General features: G+C 40.5%; 2 protein-coding genes across 3 annotated transcripts in view; both read left to right on the forward strand.

Annotated features, from left to right (window-relative positions):
- The first annotated feature begins 4,536 nt into the window (after positions 1-4,536).
- Positions 4,537-20,061, forward strand: scp2b (sterol carrier protein 2b). Of its 2 annotated transcripts, none has more exons than XM_045205460.1 (8): positions 4,537-4,804; positions 5,575-5,674; positions 10,430-10,559; positions 10,817-10,896; positions 17,342-19,098; positions 19,199-19,330; positions 19,449-19,525; positions 19,848-20,061. In XM_045205460.1, exons 1-5 carry the CDS (start codon positions 4,761-4,763, stop codon positions 17,435-17,437), a joined length of 450 nt encoding a protein of 149 aa, XP_045061395.1. In that variant the 5' UTR covers positions 4,537-4,760; the 3' UTR covers positions 17,438-19,098; positions 19,199-19,330; positions 19,449-19,525; positions 19,848-20,061. The 2 variants fall into 2 exon arrangements, with proteins under 2 accessions (XP_045061395.1, XP_041696081.1); XM_041840147.2 differs by having other exon boundaries at positions 19,894-20,061.
- Positions 19,324-21,686, forward strand: part of podn (podocan) — a 47,843-nt gene continuing 45,480 nt past the window's right edge. The window contains exon 1 of the mRNA XM_045205459.1: positions 19,324-19,525. The gene's annotated coding sequence lies outside the window, so the exon portion shown is untranslated. The remainder of the gene's footprint in view (positions 19,526-21,686) is intronic.

Raw genomic sequence — 21,686 nt, forward strand, 5'->3', positions numbered from 1 at the left:
TTCTATGGGGTTGAGATCTGGAGACTGGCTAGGCCACTCCAGGACCTTGAAATGCTTCTTACGAAGCCACTCCTTCGTTGCCCGGGCGGTGTGTTTGGGATCATTGTCATGCTGAAAGACCCAGCCACGTTTCATCTTCAATGCCCTTGCTGATGGAAGGAGGTTTTCACTCAAAATCTCACGATACATGGCCCCATTCATTCTTTCCTTTACACGGATCAGTCGTCCTGGTCCCTTTGCAGAAAAACAGCCCCAAAGCATGATGTTTCCACCCCCTTGCATCACAGTAGGTATGGTGTTCTTTGGATGCAACTCAGCATTCTTTGTCCTCCAAACACGACGGAGTTGAGTTTTTACCAAAAAGTTCTATTTTGGTTTCATCTGACCATATGACATTCTCCCAATCCTCTTCTGGATCATCCAAATGCACTCTAGCAAACTTCAGACGGGCCTGGACATGTACTGGCTTAAGCAGGGGGGACACGTCTGCCACTGCAGGATTTGAGTCCCTGGCGGCGTAGTGTGTTACTGATGGTAGGCTTTGTTACTTTGGTCCCAGCTCTCTGCAGGTCATTCACTAGGTCCCCCCGTGTGGTTCTGTGATTTTTGCTCACCGTTCTTGTGATCATTTTGACCCCACGGGGTGAGATCTTGTGTGGAGCCCCAGATTGAGGGAGATTATCAGTGGTCTTGTATGTCTTCCATTTCCTAATAATTGCTCCCACAGTTGATTTCTTCAAACCAAGCTGCTTACCTATTGCAGATTCAGTCTTCCCAGCCTGGTGCAGGTCTACAATTTTGTTTCTGGTGTCCTTTGACAGCTCTTTGGTCTTGGCCATAGTGGAGTTTGGAGTGTGACTGTTTGAGGTTGTGGACAGGTGTCTTTTATACTGATAACAAGTTCAAACAGGTGCCATTAATACAGGTAACGAGTGGAGGACAGAGGAGCCTCTTAAAGAAGAAGTTACAGGTCTGTAAGAGCCAGAAATCTTGCTTGTTTGTAGGTGACCAAATACATATTTAGCTTCAGGTAAATATTGCAATCCTTTAGCCATTCCTGGACCTGTGTCCAAAAACAAGCTACAAATGGACAGTACCAAAACAAATGATCTAATGATTCTGTCTCTTCCCAGCAAAATCTGCAGAGCTGGGAAGACTGTATCCCCCATATAAATAACATTCTATTGGTAGCAAGAATTTTATATAATAATTTAAATTGAAAAATTCTACGTTTTGAATCCGGCGTCGTTTTGCGTATCAGTTCATAAACACTATGCCATGGGATCGGTACGTCAAAAATCTCTTCCCAACTATTTTGCAATCTATATGGGACGGCTGTCAATCCTTTGGTCCTTAAATGAAACTGGTATACTTTTTTATTTATCACAGTTTTCTTTAACCAATTATGTTCTTTAATGCAAGACCGACAGACAAGTTCCTTACTTTTTCCCCCTTCCACTTTCCTCTTCCATTTTTGCGTTAATGCTGCAATTATTTGGTTGTAATTTTGGGTAGAGCAGACATTTCCATATGTTTTTGTTAGCTGCATGTGCGACATAACTCCACCAGTCCTACTGATGATATCATTTACGAAGATTATACCTTTTTAAAACATTTTGTAAAAAAAAAAGTTTTTTTAATCAATTAGTATATTTGAGTTTAACCACAATATTTGTTGCATTATTTGCTCTGTCGTTTCTGGAAGATTTTATTGAAATTGCAACCAACTTTCTATGGCTTGTTATAGAAATAGTGATATTTGGGAGATGATTTCCTTTTCAAATAACAAAGTGAGAGGTTGTAATCTGAATAAAGGGAAAAAGGCCATTCTTGAACATTGGGTGAGACAATCTTACTAATTTGCTAGAGAACCAGTTCGGATTTAAGTATAACTTTTGTATGACTGAAGCTTTTAGTGATAGGTCTAATGCTTTAATATTTAATCATTTCTGTCCTCCGAATTCATATTCATTATATAAATAGGCCCGTTTAATTTTGTCTGGCTTGCCGTTCCAAATCAAATTGAATATTTTTTTCTCATATAATTTAAAAAACTGTTTGCTAGGCGTAGGCAAGACCATAAGCAAATAGGTAAACTGGGATAATACTAAAGAGTTAATCAGGCTGATTTTTCCACAAATTGACAGGTATTTACCTTTCCATGGTAGCAAGATCTTATCTATTTTTGCTAACTTTCTATTAAAATGTATTGGAGTGAGATCATTTATTTCATTTGGGATATGTATTCCGAGTATATCCACATCACCATCAGACCGTTTTATTGGTAAACTACATGGTAATCTAAATTTTTTATTTTTTAGTGATCCAATACGTAATATAGTACATTTATCATAATTTGGTTGTAATCCAGAGAGGTTAGAAAATGTATCTAGATCCTCTATGAGGCTGTGGAGGGACTCAAATTGTGGATTTAAAAGAAAACATGAATCATCAGCGTACAATGACACCTTTGTTTTTAATTATGGGCACTCTTACTCTTACTGACAGTTGTGGCTGCTTCGAGTGATGTATTGTTGTCTCTACCTTCTTGCCTTTGTGCTGTTGTCTGTGCCCAATAATGTATGTACCATGTTTTGTGCTGCTACCATGTTGTGCTGCTGCCATGTTGTGTTGCTACCATGTTGTTGTCATGTGGTGTTGCTACCATGCTGTGTTGTCATGTGTTGCTGCCATGCAATGTTGTTGTCTTAGGTCTCTCTTTATGTAGTGTTGTGGTGTCTCCCTTGTCGTGTGTTTTGTCCTATAATTTTTATTTTTAATCCCAGCCCCCGTCCCCGCAGGAGGCCTTTTGCCTTTTGGTAGGCCATCATTGTAAATAAGAATTTGTTCTTAACTGACATGCCTAATTAAATACAAATAAAAAATAAACCCTTTTTGGTGCTAGGTAGAAGAACCCTTTGCAAAGGATTCTACCTAGAACCTTCTATGTAGGGTTCTTCATAGAACCCCCTGTATATGGTTCTACCGATAACCATTTTATCTTTGGAGGGTTCTTCCTAGAACCGACAATGAACGGTTCTACCAGCCTTTACAATGATTTTTTTAATGACAATAATTACATAGATCATAAGGCCTTTCTTTGGGGCCTAGTTATACCCTAACACAATGGTGTTGGGAAACTCCTGGTTTACAGGCCACACCAGGCCTGCAAATCACATTATGCTGGCTTGCAAAGTGATGTGTAATTCTTATTGGAATCCAGAGTTAGGATATTCAACAAGTGTAATTTTTTATAACCCGAAACCTGCATTCAGAATGACTGCCAGGGTAGGGAAAATTGAATACTAAGACTACCTCAATCATCTAAAATGGATAACCATCCCAGTAATGGGTGCAATAAATCCAACTACTAACAGATTAGATTAGTTTAGAAAAATGTATGTTATCTATCTTTGTGTAGCATAAAATTAATCAACCAATCAATGTACATGCAAAAACACAGATATTAAAATAAACAAATCTGAAAATCACCCTGCAATAGAGCATGCTGGGAAATATGATATATGGCTATGTAGAATCCTTCTTGCCTTCCAAAGAATCCTTATTGCCTTCCAAAGAATCATCAAAGAACCCTTTCTTCCAAAAATGGTTCTTAGGATGTTAAAGTTTCTAGGTAGAACCCTTTGCCTTACAAATAACCCTTGTCTTCCAAAAAGGGTTATTTAGATCAAAACTGTTCTTGGTAGAACCCTATCCCTCCACAAAGAACCGTTTTGGAACCATTTTTTCCTAAGTGTGTACTACACATTTGCTCTATTTCAATATTTGGTTGGCTGGTTCTGTGACAACCAACTAAACTTTCATTAGACCTTGATCCACTATATACCAACATCCTACAAGTTGAACAAAAGTTGTTGTCTCTAGTGAATAAATGTGATAATTGATTTTTTTTTAGATGTAGGCCTAAATTAGAACGTGAGGATGATGATGATCATTGGTGCCTTTTGTAATAAGCACACATTCAGAAACAATATACATTAGTGCGTCAGACACATAACAACAGTGAAATAAATAATGCATATGTCCTAAACATAGCAACGCTTATCATTGGTGAAATTAGGAGTTTACGCCAGAATAGTATTGAACATGTATGATTTGAATAGCTCAAATCTGTTCATGCAAAGAATTGTTTGCTGTTCATGCAAAACATTTTTTGTTGAAATTGTAGATGAACAATCTTTACCTCCAGCGAACTGTAGAGTGCTGCACTAAATATCAAATCATCACCCTCTCTGCTATTGACAGGTACGGTCTTGCATAGCAGCATAAATAAGGAATTCCGGGTAGCTATAAAGTTGTTTCACAACCATAGAGAATGATAGAGGCCTCTAGTGGCCAAAAGACAGTTTCAGTATGGGCAGCGCTATTGAGGGCTTCCACCATTTTAATGTAGTTAACCGGGTGGTACTTCCAACTTCATTGGCTGATCCCTCCTGGTGGAGTCATGTCCAACCGGGTCATCAGGAGGGATCAGCCAATCATGAAGAAGAAAATGTACTACTTTAAAATGGAGATTGCCTCAATGGCGTTGGCAATGGTGTCTTTTAAACATTTATTTTGAATTTTTATTTATTTAACAGTAACATGTAAAACACAAAAAACAGAACAGCCAGAGGGATTCCTGGCAATGCTATCACAGACGCTAAAATGGCACAGATACAAAGTTGAGTCCTCTATCTATCTATATGTTCACAGCAGCACGCTGAGTTGCACACCAGCTGTATCGGCCTCTTTGAACAATGGTTGTTTCACATAACAAAATGCGCGAATCACAGGTTGTAAGGTGAGATACTTGGGGTTAGTAAAATTATCACAGCCATTTAATTGCCACTCGTTACCTCGGAGTATTCATCTGGGTCGGGTCACCCTTGTGAATTTGCAAGGGTGTAACGTTAGCTAAGCTAGCTTGATAGTTAGCTCATTGAAAACAATGACATAACTGTTAGAAGTTAGCTTACTGCTGTGCTAACACCTGACTTGTGCAATACTAACCGGAAAATCACACCACCCGAGATAAAAACTCTTGCCAACCTGACATGGATTCAATAGGAATAGAATACAACTTTATTTATCAATTTGCTTGCAGGTTATTAATTTTAACCCACTGGCATTACATTCATCATATTGCATTTAGATGTAGGCTAAAGCTACAGATAAGTCTAGTTATGTAGTCAAATTAGAGCCAACCCTTTTGTACAATTTACATTAAACATGCCATCTGCATTTTAACTGCGCTCAGATTAGTCACTGATAATTAGACCAGTTGACAGACATGGTTTACAGTGCAACACCATCATGTTGTGACTGTGGCAAGAGCCTTATGAGGACTCTTAGTAAGCCTGTGTAATCTACCCACATCCTAGTAGTCTGTTGCCTAGCGTCGGGTTTTCAAGACTATCATGCTATTTCTATTTTCTCCTGCTGAATAATCCTAATTGTCTTGTTATAGTTGTACCTCACAGGCTATGTATGGCATGCCTCCTGTTATGCTGTCAATAATGTGTTGTCTCTCTTGGTGTGTGTGTGTGTGGTCTCTCTCGGTGTGTGTCTCAGCTCTCAGAGGATCCAGTCAGTTAACACCAATGCAGAGCGCAGCCTGGAGGGGTTCAAGGCCCATGCAGTCTTCCAGGAGATCAACAAGAAGCTGGAGGAGGTATCTTCCTTCATTACTGTGTGTTATCTGTTTCAGGTGTCATCTATTGCAGTTTATGCTACAAACCCTCATCCTGTTTTCACACCAACATGCTTAGACCTCTTTTCTGATCCTTTACCTCAGACCATTTCCTCCACACTACAGCCATAGTATAAGGGTTAATTATATAGGTCGTTTTCAATAAAACATCACAATACGTTCGATTTGGCTACTGGGGGCCAAGTAGACCCCCAGCTACATGCCATTTTCAAGGGATTGTTAAATATAGTTATAACTATACTGAACAAAATATCAACACAACATATAAAGTGTTAGTGCAGTTTTGTCACACAACACAATGCCACAGATGTCTCAAGTTTTTAGGGAGTGTGCAATTGGCATGCTGACTGCAGGAATGTCCAACATAACTGTTGCCAGAGAATTGAATGTGAATTTCTCTACCATAAGCCGCCTCCAACGTCGTTTTTAGAGAATTTGGCAGTACATCCAACTGGCCTCACAACCGCAGACCATGTCTAACCACGCCAGCCCAGGATTTCCACATCCTGTTTCTTCACCTGTGGGATCGGCTGAGGAGTATTTCTGTCTGTAATAAAGCCCTTTTGTGCGGAAAAACTAATTCTGATTGGCTGGGCCTGGCTCCCCAGTGGGTGGACCTGGCTCCCAAGTGGGTGGGCCTAAGCCCATCCATGGCTGCGCCCTTCCCAGTCATGTGAAATCCATAGATTAGGGCCTAAAACATTTTTTTTCAATTGAACGATTTCCTTCTATTAACTGTAACTCAGTAAAATCTTTGAAATTGTTGCATGTTGCTTTTATATTTTTGTTCAATATACATGCTTTTCATGATCAGTAAACATCAATGATCATGTAATTTCAGATACGTGAAGGTACCCATCCATTTGACATGTGGCTAGCTAAGCTAACATCATTTAGCTTGCTTCATCAGAGATTAGGTAGATTGCAAAGTAAAACTTTATCAGCTAACAGTACCACGGCAAATGTGCCCTTCTGCTGCTAGACAGGCAGAGCCCACAAAAGATGGGAAATTAACCTAAACCACTCATAGTTGTCAGGTATAGTTCACTTTTATTTTATATCACTTAATTGTTTCAGATGGACTACATATTTATTTGTTGGATGGTTCTCCCATTGAGCAGGTTCCCGCCTACAAATATCGGGCATTTGAATTGACAAAGACTTAATGTTAAAAAAACATATGGATGAGCTAGTTAAAAAGCTAAGATTTAAAGTGGGCTTCTTTTTTAGAAATAGATCTTGCCTCTCCCTAAATAGCAGGAAGCAGATTGTACAGTCAACATTCCTGCCAGTTCTTGATTATGGTGACACCATTTACCAGATTGCAGCAGAAAGAGCCCCTGGTCTCTGGTGGCTCCCTGTTTTAAATTAAGGTTTAAAAAAAATACACTACCGTTCCAAAGTTTGGGGTCACTTAGAAATGTCCTTGTTTTCTAAAGAAATACATTTTTTTTGTCCATTCAAATAACATCAAATTGATCAGAAATACAGTGTAGACATTGTTAATGTTGTAAATGGCTATTGTAGCTGGAAACTGCTGATTTTTAATGGAATATCTACATAGGTGTACAGAGGCCCATTATCAGCAACCATCAGTCCTGTGTTCCAATGGCAAGTTGTGTTTGCTAATCCAAGTTTATCATTTTAAAAGGCTAATTGATCATTAGAAAACCCTTTTGCAATTACGTTAGCACAGCTGAAAATTGTTCTGCTGATTAAAGAAACAATAAAACGGGCCTTCTTGAGACTAGTTGAGTATCTGGAGCATCAGCAATTGTGGGTTCGATTACAGGCGCAAAATGGGCAGAAACAAATATCTTTCTCCTGAAACTCGTCAGTCGATTGTTGTTCTGAGAAATGAAGGCTATGAAGGCTATTCCAAGAAATTGCCAAGGAAATTGCCAAGGAACTGAAGAGCTCGTACAACGCTGTGTACTACTCCCTTCACAGAACAGCGCAAACTGGCTCTAACCAGAATAGAAAAAGGAGAGGGAGGCCCCGGTGCACAACTGAGCAAGAGGACAAATACATTAGTGTCTAGTTTGAGAAACAGGCGCTTCACAGGTCCTCAACTGGCAGCTTCATGAAATAGTACCTGCAAAACACCAAAACACCAGAAGGCCAGTTTTATTGCTTCTTTAATCAGCACAACAGTTTTCAGTTGTGCTAACATAATTGCAAAAGGGTTTTCTAATGATCAATTAGCCTTTTAAAATGATAAACTTGGATTAGCAAACACAATTGGAACACAGGACTGATGGTTGCTGATAATGGGTCTCTGTACACCTATGTAGATATTCCATTAAAAATCAGCTGTTTCCAGCTGCAATAGCCATTTACAACATTAACAATGTCCACACTGTATTTCTGATCAATTTGATGTTATTTTAATGGACAAAAAAATTGCTTTTCTTTCGAAAACAGGGACATTTCTAAGTGATCCCAAACTTTTGAACGGTAGTGTATATAAAAAAAAAAATCAAATTAATGGTGGCCAATATTGAGAGATATCTTTAGGCTACCCTCACATATCTGAAATTACATGATCAATTGATGTTTACAGATCATGAAAAGTATGCAGTTACGTGCTGTATAACTGATCTAAATGTGCGCAATTGTTTTGCATAGAATAATCAGAAATGTGTAGGTCTAGCTATGCTCTTCAAGAGGTGATGATATTACAAACAAATAGTTAACATTTAAGGCCCTTGAAAACGGCACAAAGTTGTCAATGGTTTTAGCAGAGCTGTGGGTCTCCTTGCTCCCCAGCAGGCAAATCGAACACGCTACACCTTATTGTGACGTTTTATTGAAAACAACCCATTGATCCTACATGAAGAGAAACATTTCCATTCCAATAGACTCTCTTTCGACTTCGACTGTAGCACACTTGGATCCATTCCCGGAAACAGGCTTTCCCCTCCATGTCATACAATAACCAGGTTTCCATCCATGTTGGATAAAAAAAATGTAATGACAGGCCTGATGTCGACAAAAGAAAATATGCTAGACAAGGTGGGATATTTTTGTGTCGGTGAAATGAATTATGCGAGAAACGCTTTTACGTGCAAATATTGATATAAAAACCATACGGACGTAAACTTGGAGTCACGAGATGACATGTTGCATGGTCTTCCCACTACGACTCATCGTGAAAGCATGCAGTTTAATAGGCTGCAGATGAAATAAGTTATGATGAACTTCACAGGGTGGTGAAAGTGCAAGGTGATGAGCTTGATGCTCCTTTCTAATAAATATCGAGGGTCTTATTCTGGTGACATGATAATCGATGCTTGGCTGCCATATGACAAAATAATCATGTAGGCTATACTTGCGCTCTAGCCAACAGCGTGCATGGCTAGAACGCACGTGCCAATACCGGAGTGGGCACACTTGCTATGTAACGGAACATTTTTTTGTGAGAAAAACATCAGTAGAGTTGAAAATGCGATGGAAACCCATTTAACTAGTATTTTTTTATTCGGTACATGGGAAGTTACCCGCAAAAGGTATTTTTATGTGCACTATGTCATCACGCACAGTCTTTCATCTGCGACAAGTCAATTTGATGGAAACATCTCTGGTGGGAAAATGCACATTGTTTTCATGCGGATTTTAGAATACTCGCATGAAAATCTGTCGCCAATTGGATGGAAACCTAGCTTATGATATAAGTTGTTATGCTGTTTTGAATCAATCAGATAAATGGTTCTGCACTCTAAATTGTGTGTTCATCTGCAGCTGCTCTGTTTCTGACCTCCTTACTACTATAAACATCACAAGCTGGATGATGACAGAGCTCTCTCTCTGGCGCTCTCTGTCACGCTTTCGCTTTTTCTCTCTTTCCCTCTCCCCCTCTTCTCTCGTTCTCTCTCGCTTTCTCTCGTCCTCTGTCACTCAAGCTCTTTCGCTTCCTGTCTCTCACTTTCTTTCTCTCTCTCGCTCTCTCTCTTGGTCTCTCGCCTTAACTCAGCCAAGCCATCAGCAAACAGCAGTCTGTTGGGTCTAAAATACACAACTAGATGTCTATTAAACATATATAGACAGAATTAAACGTAACTAAACCAATCTGCAACTCTTTTGACTCAGGATGTGCGACGTCATCTCCACTCAAGGAGGTTTTCCTCTGTTGTCCTACTTTTAGATTTTCCATCCTTGTGTAAGTCTGTCTGGCAGCAGTGGAGTGGTGCTATCTGGTTCCCATTAGGATCGCTCACTGTGTTTTGGTATTATGTTATTCCACTGCTATGTATGTGATTATCCACAGATTAATACAATATTGAAACCCATCTGTACTGTGAGAATATGTAATTACAGAAATAAAAAAAGTCCTATTCCTTGTTACACATGTTCAGAAAATAGTTGTCCAGTAGCCTAATTGATCGTGAATGTATGAGTAGCATGTCTGTGTTTTCAGTGTGTTTTTTCAGTGTCTGTGCTTTCAGTGTCTGTTTTCAGTGTATTTATCAGTGTGTTTTTTCAGTGTCTGTGTTTTCAGTGTGGTTTCAGTGAATGCTTTGTTCTTTTATTGATTTTATAAAGCACATGGATTAAAAAAATGGTTTAACTGGATGTGAAATGTTATGTCTGGGATGAATAAGAATATTTATAACCGTCTTCAGACATGACATGATAATAGAAACCGCTTTTGATTGATGAACACAGTACTTATGATCCTAATTGTTATGACTTCTAATACCTTGTATTTCTCTGTAGGATGGGGAGTCATTTGTGAAGAAGATCGGAGGGGTGTTTGCCTTTAAGGTGAAGGATGGTCCGGATGGTCAGGAGGCGACCTGGATAGTAGACGTGAAGAATGGCAAGGGTTGCGTTCACAATGACACAGGTAAGAACAGCAAGGGCTGCATCCACAACGACAGGTCAGAAATAGCGGTTTGGTCCATATTGAGAGTGAGAATGTAAAAAGCTGAATTCACAAAGAAACATGTGTAGTGAAAAAAATCAAGTTGTATTTTCACAGGCTGTGTCATGATTTTTGTGGTTTTTAATTTACAGTATTTTATGATCAATAACCATGTGTTTTTTTTCTCAATCTCTTTCTGTATTTCTCTCTTCCTTCCTCTCCTCCGTCCCCCCTTCTAGCAAAGAAAGCAAACTGCACCATTGCCATGTCAGACGCAGACCTGCTGTCCTTGATGACGGGGAAAATGAACCCACAGACAGTAAGTATTGGCCTTGATGGGGTGTGATTAGACTCAACAAACTATTTTCCCTATAGTTGTTAGTAGCTGACTTCTGCTGTTATGATTTGAGGGAGTTAATACGCTGTATTCCAGTCAGTCTCATGGTGATAACCTTGCACATGGACATCACCAGGACCTGACCTTTGGGTCTTTAGCCTGAATGATTTTGGGTCAGCCCCAAAACTTTTGCGCTGCTGTAAAAAAAATGGTTGTCAACTGAATGCGCCATTTAGTTTGTAGAGCTGTGGTAACGTGAAACTCCCGAAGTCATCTAACCATTATAATCAGGGGTGTAGTGCTGGCGGTGAGCAGCGGAGGCACACTCCGCCACTTCTCAGAATGGTGCGGTGTCTCATAAGATCACTTAATGATTCATTCGTATTCTACATAACAAACCGAATATAATAGCATAGATAATGTTAGGCTACTGTTAGACCAAAAACACCACTTAATTTCTTATGACAATTTAGGATGATTGTGCTGAAATGCTTTTTTTCTCTTGTGTACTCAGCGTCCACCATAGGTCAGCAAATGGTCAATGGTGAAATAAAAAACCGTACTATGGTATGCTAGGTAACAAGCTTCACTGATAGACTGCGTTGATGAAGTCAGTCAAGACTCTTGCTATGGGGCCCAGTGAATCTTTATTATCCTGGTCCCAGACCTGTTTGTGCTGTTTGTCATGACAACCACCATAGATAGGACTTGGCCAGACAGCACAAACAGATCTGGGAACAGGTTAAGTCTTTATGGCTCCTTTAGAAGTGGCTTCCTTCTTTCTTGGCCCCCATGCACATCTGTTGGTCTGTCCATTTAAAGGGACCTGGGGGGGAAATAGTTCCCAGAGGAACCCAGTAGAATGCAGCACTAGCCTCCTGACAGGTGCTCAACTTAAAAGAGCCTATTACCCTTGTTGTTTGGTTAAGTGGGACATGTTCTGGAATAAATAATGTGTTCAATATGAGTAAGGCTGCGGTCAATGACCGTGTTATTTCACTTTTAATTTGCTCTGCATGTAGGTATGTGTGATTGAGTGGAATTTCTTATACCATATTGTAGTATACGAACTCAGCTCTGATTTTGTGTTGCCTTATGCTGTCTGTAAGGTCAGTTCATAGTGACCTTCATAGTGCGATGATGTCATACTTAGATCTATAAGTACTATTCTCTATAATTATTTTCCAGAGTCCATTTCTTCTTCTTCTACACTGTCAGTTTATATAAAGCCTCTTTTATAATGGAGGATAGATGTCTTTGGAACTAAGGACACCCCATGGCTTCTGTTACCATGTGTCCGTTGAGTTCTGTACTCGCTTTAGTTTCTTTTCATACAAATCTAAAGACTCAGTCATGATTTCCGTCCTACAAGCAGAATGTGGGGGACATGCACTTCAAAGAACGTGTTCACACTTGTGGCTCTGATCACTATCGGATTGAGCTGAGCATTGGGTAGTACAGGGAGAGATTTGAGCAGGGTGTATTGGTAGTACAGGGATTTGAGCAGTGTGTATTGGTAGTACAGGGAGAGATTTGAGCAGTGTGTATTGGTAGGACAGGGAGAGAGTTGAGCAGTGTGTATTGGTAGGACAGGGAGAGAGTTGAGCAGTGTGTATTGGTAGGACAGGGAGAGAGTTGAGCAGTGTGTATTGGTAGGACAGGGAGAGAGTTGAGCAGTGTGTATTGGTAGGACAGGGAGAGAGTTGAGCAGGGTGTATTGGTAGGACAGGGAGAGAGTTGAGCAGGGTGTATTGGTAGGACAGGGAGAGAGTTGAGCAGGGTGTATTGGTAGGACAGGGAGAGAGTTGAGCAGGGTGTATTGGTAGGACAGGGAGAGAGTTGTCCATGAGGGCTGCTGTTTTAGTTAATCTGGTTTCACCTTCCCCAGTGGTCTTTTACACTCACTCAGTTCTCCAAATACACTAGAGTCACTGTGCCACTGCTGCCTGCCACACATGACACAGTCAGTCCCCAGCCCTCCTATAAGCCCCTCTGGTCTGTAGAGCCTCCTGCTCCTCCTCCTGCTGCTGCCCCACTTTCCACTCTGAGGTTAATCTCTCCACTTTAACTCTTTAAACGAGGCAGGAGCACACACATTACTGGAGTGAAGTGCAGGTCAGGAATCATTTCCATTCGTTTTGTTTTCCAACCAGCTCAAGAATAATATTTCCACGCTTTGTTGACTGCAGGGGGATTTACTTTCCACTGCTCAAAATGGAGGTGCTGCATTTTGACGAAGAACAGTTTGGAGAGATGAATTGTGTGTGCAATATATTTTTTCTGTGTAAAACCTACTAAGCTAACATATGGAATTGTTTTAAGATGTTCATACCCTGGATCATTTAGGTAATTGATTTAGAATATTAGACCCCTTTAGGTATAACATATAGAGGGTTTTTCTTTATTTTTACTATTTTCTACATTGTAGAATAATAGTGAAGACATCAAAACTATGAAATAACACATATGGAATCATGTAGTAACCAAAAAAGTGTTAAACAAATCAAAATATTCATTGTATTTGAGATTCTTCAAATAGCCACCCTTTGCCTTGATGACAGCTTGGCACACTCTTGGCATTCTCTCAACCAGCTTCATGAGGTAGTCACCTGGAATGCATTTCAATTAACAGGTGGGCCTTCTTAAAAGTTAATTTGTGGAATTTATTTCCTTCTTAATGCGTTTGAGCCAATCAGTTGTGTTGTGACGAGGTGGGGGGGTATACAGAAGATACCCCTATTTGGTAAAAGACCAAGTCCATATTATGGCAAGAACAGCTCAAATAAGAAAAGAGAAACGACAGTCCATCATTACTTTAAGACATGAAGGTCAGTCAATCCGGAAAATTTCAAGAACTTTTAAAGTTTCTTCAAGTGCAGTCGCAAAAACCATCAAGCGCTATGATGAAACTGGCTCTCGTGGAGGACCGCCACAGGAAAGGAAGACCCAGAGTTACCTCTGCTGCAGAGGATAAGTTCATTAGAGTTACCAGCCTCAGAAATCGGCAATTAACTGCACCTCAGATTGCACATCAGAGTTCAAGTAACAGACACATGTCAACAGCTACTGTTCAGAGGAGACTGCGTGAATCAGGCCTTCATGGTCGAATTGCTGCAAAGAAAGAAACACCGATGTAGCTTGGTCACCTTCTACGCAGATGCGGAAGGCCGACATAGGTGGATGCGGTGGATGGAGACGCAGCCCATGCAAAAAAACATATCTCTAGCTTAAACTGACCGGTTTTTATGGGGATTTTTTTATTATGTTACTTAGATTGACGCACGTGTCCGTCAATAGATTTTGTTTATTAATTAGTAGCATTTGTTTTGTTGTGCTATCCCCTCCAAAAAGCTGACAGAGCAGCAGTTAAAGCATTCTCTCGGTCTCTCTCTCTCTGTTTGTCTCTCTCGTCTCTCTATCAGTTCAATTCAAAGGGCTTTATTGGCATGGGAAACACATGTTTACATTGCCAAAGCAAGTGAAATGGATAATAAAGAAAAGTGAAATAAAAAATAAACAGTAAACATTACACTGACAAAAGTTCCAAAGGAATAGACATTTCAAATGTCATTATGTCTATATACAGTGTAGTAATGATGTGCAAATAGTTAAAGTACAAAAGGGAAAATAAACATTTAAGTGTGACAAACATGCAAACAAATAACAAATCAGGAAGGGGGCAAACACTATTTCACACCACTGTATATACAGTGTTGTAACAATGTGTAAATAGTTAAAGTACAAATGGGAAAATAAATAAACATAAATATGGGTTGTATTTACAATGGTGTTTGTTCTTCACTGGTTGCCCTTTTCTTGTGGCAATAGGTCACATTTCTTGCTGTTACGGCACACTGTGGTATTTCACCCAATAGATATGGGAGTTTATCAAAATAGCTCAGTTTCCACCTCATTTTGTGGGCAGTTTGCACAGCCTGTCTTCTCAATAGCAAGGCTATGCTCACTGAGTCTGGTCATAGTCAAAGCTTTCCTTAATTTTGGGTCAGTCACGGTGGTCAGGTATTCTGCCACTATGTACTCTCTGTTTAGGGCCAAATAGCATTCTAGTTTGCGCAGTTTTTTGGTTATTTCTTTCCAATGTGTCAAGTAATTATCTTTTAGTTTTCTCATGATTTGGTTGATTCTAATTGTGTTGCTGTCCTGGGGCTCTGTGGGATATTTTTGTGTTTGTGAACAGAGCCCCAGGACCAGCTTGCTTAGGGGACTCTTCTCCAGGTTAATCTCTCTGTAGGTGATGGCTTTGTTATGGAAGGTTTAGGAATCGCTTCCTTTTAGGTGGTTGTCGAATTTAACGTTTCTTTTCTGGATTTTGATAATTAGCGGGTATTGGCCTAATTCTGCTCTGCATGCATTATTTGGTGTTTTACTTTATACACAGAGGATATTTTTGTAGAATTCTGTATGCAGAGTCTCAATTTGGTGTTTGTCCCATTTTGTGAATTCTTGGTTGGGGAACTGACCCCAGACCTCACAAGGGCAATGGGTTCTATAACTGATTTAAAGTAATTTTAGCCAGATCCTAATTGGTATGTCGAATTTTATGTTCCTTTTGATGGCGTAGAAGGCCCTTCTTGCCTTCTCTCTGATCGTTCACAGCTTTGTGGAAGTTACCTGTGGCGCTGATGTTTAGGCCGAGGTACAGTGCATTCGGAAAGTATTCAGACCCCTTCCCATTTTGTTAAGTTACAGCCTTATTCTAAAATGGATTTAAAAAGAAATAATCCTCATCAATCTACACACCCATAATGACAAAGCGAAAACGGGTTGTAATTTTTTTGGGAAAATGTATAAAAAATAAAACAGAAATAGCTTTTTACACAAGTATTCAGACCCTTTGCTATGAGACTCAAATCTGAGCTCAGGTGCATCCTGTTTCCATTGATCATCCTTGAGATATTTCTACAACTTGGAGTCCACCTGTGGTAAATTCTATTGATTGGACATGATTTGGAAAGGCACACACCTGTCTATATAAGGTCCCACAGTTGACAGTGCATGTCAGAGCAAAAACCAAGCCATGAGGTCGAAGGAATTGTCCGTAGAGCTCCGAGACAGGATTGTGTCGAGGCAAAGATCTGGGGAAGGGTATCAAAAAATGTCTGCAGCATTGAAGGTCCCTAAGAACACAGTGGCCTCCATCATTCTTAAAGGGAAGAAGTTTGGAACCACCAAGACTCTTCCTTGAGCTGGCCGCCCGGCCAGACAATTTGGGGAGAAGGGCCTTGGTCAGGGAGGTGACCAAGAACCGGATGGCCGCTGACAGAGCTCCAGAGTTCCTCTGTGGAGATGGGAGAACCTCCCAGAAGGACAACCATCTCTGTAGGACTCCACCAATCAGGCCTTTACGGTAGGGTGGCCAGACGGGAGCCACTCCTCAGTAAAAGGCACATGACAGCCCGCTTGGAGATTGCCAAAAGGCACCTAAAGGACTCTCAGACCATGAGAAACAAGATTCTCTGGTCTGATGAAACCAAGATTGAACTCTTTGGCCTGAATGCCAAGAGTCACGTCTGGAGGAAACCTGGCACCATCCCTACGGTGAAGCATGGTGGTGGCAGCATCATCCTGTGGGGATGTTTTTCAGTGGCAGGGACTAGGAGACTAGTCAGGATTGAGGGAAAGATGAACGGAGCAAAGTAAAGAGATCCTTGATGAAAACCTGCTCTAGAGCGCTCAGGACCTCATACTGGGGCGAAGGCTCACCTTCCAACAGGACAACGAATCTAAGCATACAGCCAATACAACGCAGGAGTGGCTTCGGGACAAGTCTCTGAATGTCCTTGAGTGGCCCAGCCAGAGCCCGGACTTGAACCCGATCGAACATCTCTGGAGAGACCTGAAAATAGCTGTGCAGCGACGCTCCCCATCCAACCTGACAGAGCTTGAGAGGATCTGCATAGAAGAATGGGGGAAACTCCCCAAATACAGGTGTGCCAAGATTGTAGTGTCATACCAAAGAAGACTCAAGGCTGTAATCGCTGCCAAAGGTGCTTCAACAAAGTACTGAGTAAAGGGTCTGAATACTTATGTAAATGTGATATATCAGTTTTTTATTTGTAATACATTTTCAAAAGTTTCTCAACCTGTTTTTGCGTTGTCATGATGGGGTATTGTGTGTAGATTGAGATGGGAAACAAGCTATTTGATCCATTTTAGAATAAGGATGTAACGGTATAAAATGTGGAAACAGTTAAGGGGTCTGAATACTTTCCGAATGCACTGTATGTATAGTTTTTTTCTGTTTTCTAGGGCTACGGTGTCTAGATGGAATTTGTATTTGTGGTCCTGACAACTGGACCTTTTTTGGAACACCATTATTTTTGTCTTACTGAGATTTACTGTCAGAGCCAGTTTCTCCCTCTCTCTGTTCTGATTCTAATGACTGACTCTCTCTTCTGATCCTCAGGCATTCTTCCAGGGCAAGCTGAAGATCACAGGGAACATGGGAATGGCCATGAAGCTCCAGAGTCTGCAGCTGCAGCCTGGCAAAGCCAAGCTGTGAGGTAGAACCTGGGGTTAGGCAGAGGTTACCTTCCTAGCGCTGGTCTAGGATAAGTGCTTCATATCACAATGCTAACCTTAACCACTAGGGGTTACAACAACAAACCTGGTCCAAGACCTGCACTAAGGGGTAACTTCTACATTTTCAGTAGCTCCACAGCAGCCACCACCATCCAACTAGTAGTGAGAGTAGGGGGGGCACTGTAGGAGGAAATTATGGGAGTAGAGGAGGATGAGATGGAATGATGAGACTGTTCTCCACATCTACCTCTCTCTCTCTGACCCCCTCTGTCTTTTTCTAATATATTAATGACCAGAACACACTAGACTAGAGATATACAGTAGGGCTGCACTCTACTCTCTTTCTCTCCAACTGTGTCATTTTATATTTTTTTCAGACTGATTTATTATGACTCAGAGAAGATCTGTTTGTATGATGTCATTAATTGAATCATGCCCCTCTCATCTTGCGATTTCTGACCTTTTTCCCCTTTTAAGTTTCATGTGTGTATTGGTAATGGAAATAATATTGCTCTTTACATTTGGGACAGGATGAATCATGTCTTATATGGTCTCAGAGCTGTGCTACACAGTCATTTCTCCCTATTCAGCCTTTATGAGAGATGAATGGATAAAACAGTGAAGTGCCTCTCAGGTGTGCAATATTCCCTGGTGTCATGAACAAGTGTAAATACATTGATAAGGTCTCATAATCAGATTCATAATATCTAAAACAGGACTGAATGGATGGACCACTGAAGGTTACATTTATATTTTAGTCATTTAGCAGACACTCTTATCCAGAGCGACTTACAGTAGTGAGTGCATACATTTTCGTACTCTGTTACTCTGTTACTTTCAGCCATGTTTTTGGGACTGATGATGCTAAAGTGATTTCTACTAAATAAACTCACTTACTAATAATCACTGAAATAAGTTTGATTCTCCCTCTTTAGAAATAGTTTACTCCTAGATAGGCATGAAGGAGTGGAGGGAGACAGATAGATAGTGGGAGTTACAGAGGAGAAAGTTGCAGATTCCAACCACCTGGGGCCACGCATATTTATTTATTATTATTTATTTCCCCCCCAATCATTTTCCCTCCTTGACATACAGTATATCACTCTGTTTTTATTCTCTTTATCTAAAGGAGTATATCCCTATGCGGCTCTCATCCTCAACCACCTGTGACCTTTGTCTGACTACTTGTTGACCTGATGTTGTCGACAAACAGAACTAACAGATCTGGCTACCAGTACATAAATCTGAATCCACAATAACACATCTGTTGGACTACTGCTGACCCCGTTTTCTAGGGGCAGAGGGAGGCAGAGTCTTTGTCTTTTATGGTTCCATGGCCATGGATAATTTATGGATAATGTTGAGGAAGGGGTAACCTAACCTAGCAGGTGTAAAAGAAACGCCTGAAACTAGATCCCCTCCATACTAATCTTGACGAGAAGAAAACAAACTTTAAGGGGAGGTTCTCTTCTGCACTGTTCAACCAATCCAGTAAATGTGGAGGAGGAGTTAAGATGGAGTGTCACATTGTTAATGTCCATAGGCTCTCTTTACATTTCCCCTGAAAACCGGAATGTCCGGTTGTTGGGGACGCATGCGGCAGAGGTTAAGGAAGGGGAAACATTGGCCAAATGTCTTGAAGTAAAGATTAACCCATTTTTTATGTTATATTGATTTTGTGCATCTCTGAGTGATGTTCTGTCGATTGCCTGGGTCAATTCATGTTTTCATACCGTTCAAGCAGGCAGAGATTCTCCTGGCATGACGTAAAGCCGCTCTCACTACACTGGATGTTAATAGGAAAACGCCTTTTAGATGGCGAAAATGTCTGTCATACATGTCAGATTTCAATACTGGCCGTTGTCATGACGCGGTAGGTTGTCTTCTCTCAAATTAGCCATTGATCATATTTTTTGCGATATTCCTTCCTCGAGAAAATTTTTATTTAACAGAGGGTCTAACACATTCCTCATATTTGTCTGCCTCTTCAGTCTAGGGTGCCGTTGCATGGTGCCGTTGCGAATGTCAGACTCCACTCTGAGGCACATCGATCTGCAGGTTGAACATGGTGAGATTGTAGACTCTTAAACTGATAGTGCAGTTGGTTTAGGCGATTTTACAGCTAACTACTTCACATGCTGATATTGACTTTGGTATTATTGTGTGTAGCCTTGTTTGCTAGCTAGCCAGCCTGCCCATAGAGAGAGCATTGCATTGTGGGTTTTGTGGTTGACTTGAGCTGCAACTGATTTCCACAACGATTTTCACATTGCTACCAACCTTATTATAACGACAAAATGAAACCTTTGTTCACAAAAAATAAGATTCACACATATTAGTTTTATGTAACACTGTAAATTATAGAGATTTGGGTGGATTCTTCCTTTAAGGCAACCTCTGGGGTTTATTGTGTGAACAGCGGTGATGTGTTCGCAGGAAATACAGAAGTTCGTCTAAGGATGTGCAGGCTGGAGGCTCATCATGCCAGACTCCTGTGTCCAAAGTCAAAACGTTTGTAGATATTTGTTGTGCAGGAACACTGGGGAGCAGCAATATTCTATGTCTATTGGAATAAATAAAAATATCTGTCTACTTTCTGCCCAACACCGGTTATTGAGAGTTTCGTTTTCTAGATAGACTCCTGTGCCAGTCGGGGTTGAAACTCAAAAATGTACAAAGGCATTGTATGAAGGAGTTTTCACACCATTCATTCAGTTTCCTTTAATCAATACATTGAGGTGGTACGGTTCAGATCTGATTGAGCAAAAGTGGTTGAAAAGACGTCATTGTTCCCTGTGATGGCAAGGTTGACCTAAAAAAGGACATCAGGTGAGAAAGTCTCAACTTGTTTTTGTAGTTTCCTAATGGTCAACTGCCCTGCAGAGCTACCAACCTTTTCTGAACTTTCTACCTGATGTCACCTAACCAGGAGGCAGGCAGTTCTTGATCATTGGTGTCATCCTGCTCTGAGGGTTCTGCTCTTTCTCTCTAACCCCATTCACCTCGTTCCTGGTTCTATACACTGCCACACGTTTAGTTTTTCCTTTGTAAATGTGAGTAAGAGAGCGTAAGAGAGCGAGTGCGAGAGTGTGGCTACAACAGAAATCTGTTAACGAGCTCTGACCCAGATTCCACTACGTACTGCAGGACTGGCTTGGCTCTGGCCTGATTTTCTCTCACAGGCCTCTTCTGGGTCCAGCTCTCTTTAGTTGGACTAAAGGGTTGCAAAACTCACTTAGTATAGCTACCACATCAATGACTGCTTTTAGGACTGTCAAACTGTTCATGTTTTGTAAAATATTCTGCCTTTTAAGGGACTGTACATTATTTATAATGAGGAATACCTGGAGAAAATCTGACCGCCCTTCAGGAAAATATATTTTTACCCTACCCTCCCTGAACGCTTATTTTGACCCACCCCTATACCCAAAATAATAATTGAAGCATAAAGTGGATAGCAGAGAACATGCCTACTTTTTACCCTCACTCCTAAGACAGGCCAGAACCTTATATATGCAGTTTTAGAAACTGTTCTTCGTTTTGTAAGCATTACATGGCAAAGTAGCCAGAAGGTTGTGGGTTCGCAGACCACTGCAGACAAGGGTAGGGGTGAAAAGATAACCATTGTAATAAAAGCACTGCATGAATCTATCATCTTATTTGCGGTCTGCGAAAAACTTGCCTTTTATGAATGCATTTCATGCAATTCTACATAATTTCACTTGACTGGAGACAAGCATAATATTTTTTAATACCACAACAGAGCAGTACTGGAGACATTTGGATTTCTAGACAGGCTGTTGTTAAAAAAGAGGGTAGTCTAAGTTTGGAACAGTGCTAAAGTTTTCTATCAACTGTAAAAATGTAGCCCAACAGAAACAGTTACAACTGAAATATCTGATCATCAATGAATTCGAGAAAAAGGGGTTTGTTGTTTAACACAGTAGCCTCATATCATCAGGTAGGCCAATATACACTTTTTATTTATTTGGGAAACTATAATTTTCTAATTAATTTTGTTCCATGATGTTGTTACAAAATAGATTTGTGTTGACTGTGATTAGGGCATGGGAATTTAAGAGCATCTTCTAGACTAAATTAAGAAACTAGGCATGCATAGCTCACCGCATGATCCTCAAACCAAAGACTGGTCAAACTCGTGTATCAAAAAGTGAATTCAAAGGCACTGTAAAATGACTGTATAGCCTAATAACGCATTTTTCGTTTAA

The sequence above is a fragment of the Coregonus clupeaformis genome, chromosome 20, assembly GCF_020615455.1.
Source record: "Coregonus clupeaformis isolate EN_2021a chromosome 20, ASM2061545v1, whole genome shotgun sequence".
In the NCBI taxonomy this organism is placed as follows: domain Eukaryota; kingdom Metazoa; phylum Chordata; class Actinopteri; order Salmoniformes; family Salmonidae; genus Coregonus; species Coregonus clupeaformis.

Bases quoted from the DNA above. Each gene is read 5' to 3' on its own strand.
- scp2b (XM_045205460.1), top strand. From the start codon at position 4,761: ATGGTTGTTTCACATAACAAAATGCGCGAATCACAGGTTGTAAG. The intron at 10,560-10,816 runs GTAAGAACAGCA...CCCCCCTTCTAG, and splicing joins TTGCGTTCACAATGACACAG to CAAAGAAAGCAAACTGCACC. The intron at 10,897-17,341 runs GTAAGTATTGGC...TCTGATCCTCAG, and splicing joins GGAAAATGAACCCACAGACA to GCATTCTTCCAGGGCAAGCT.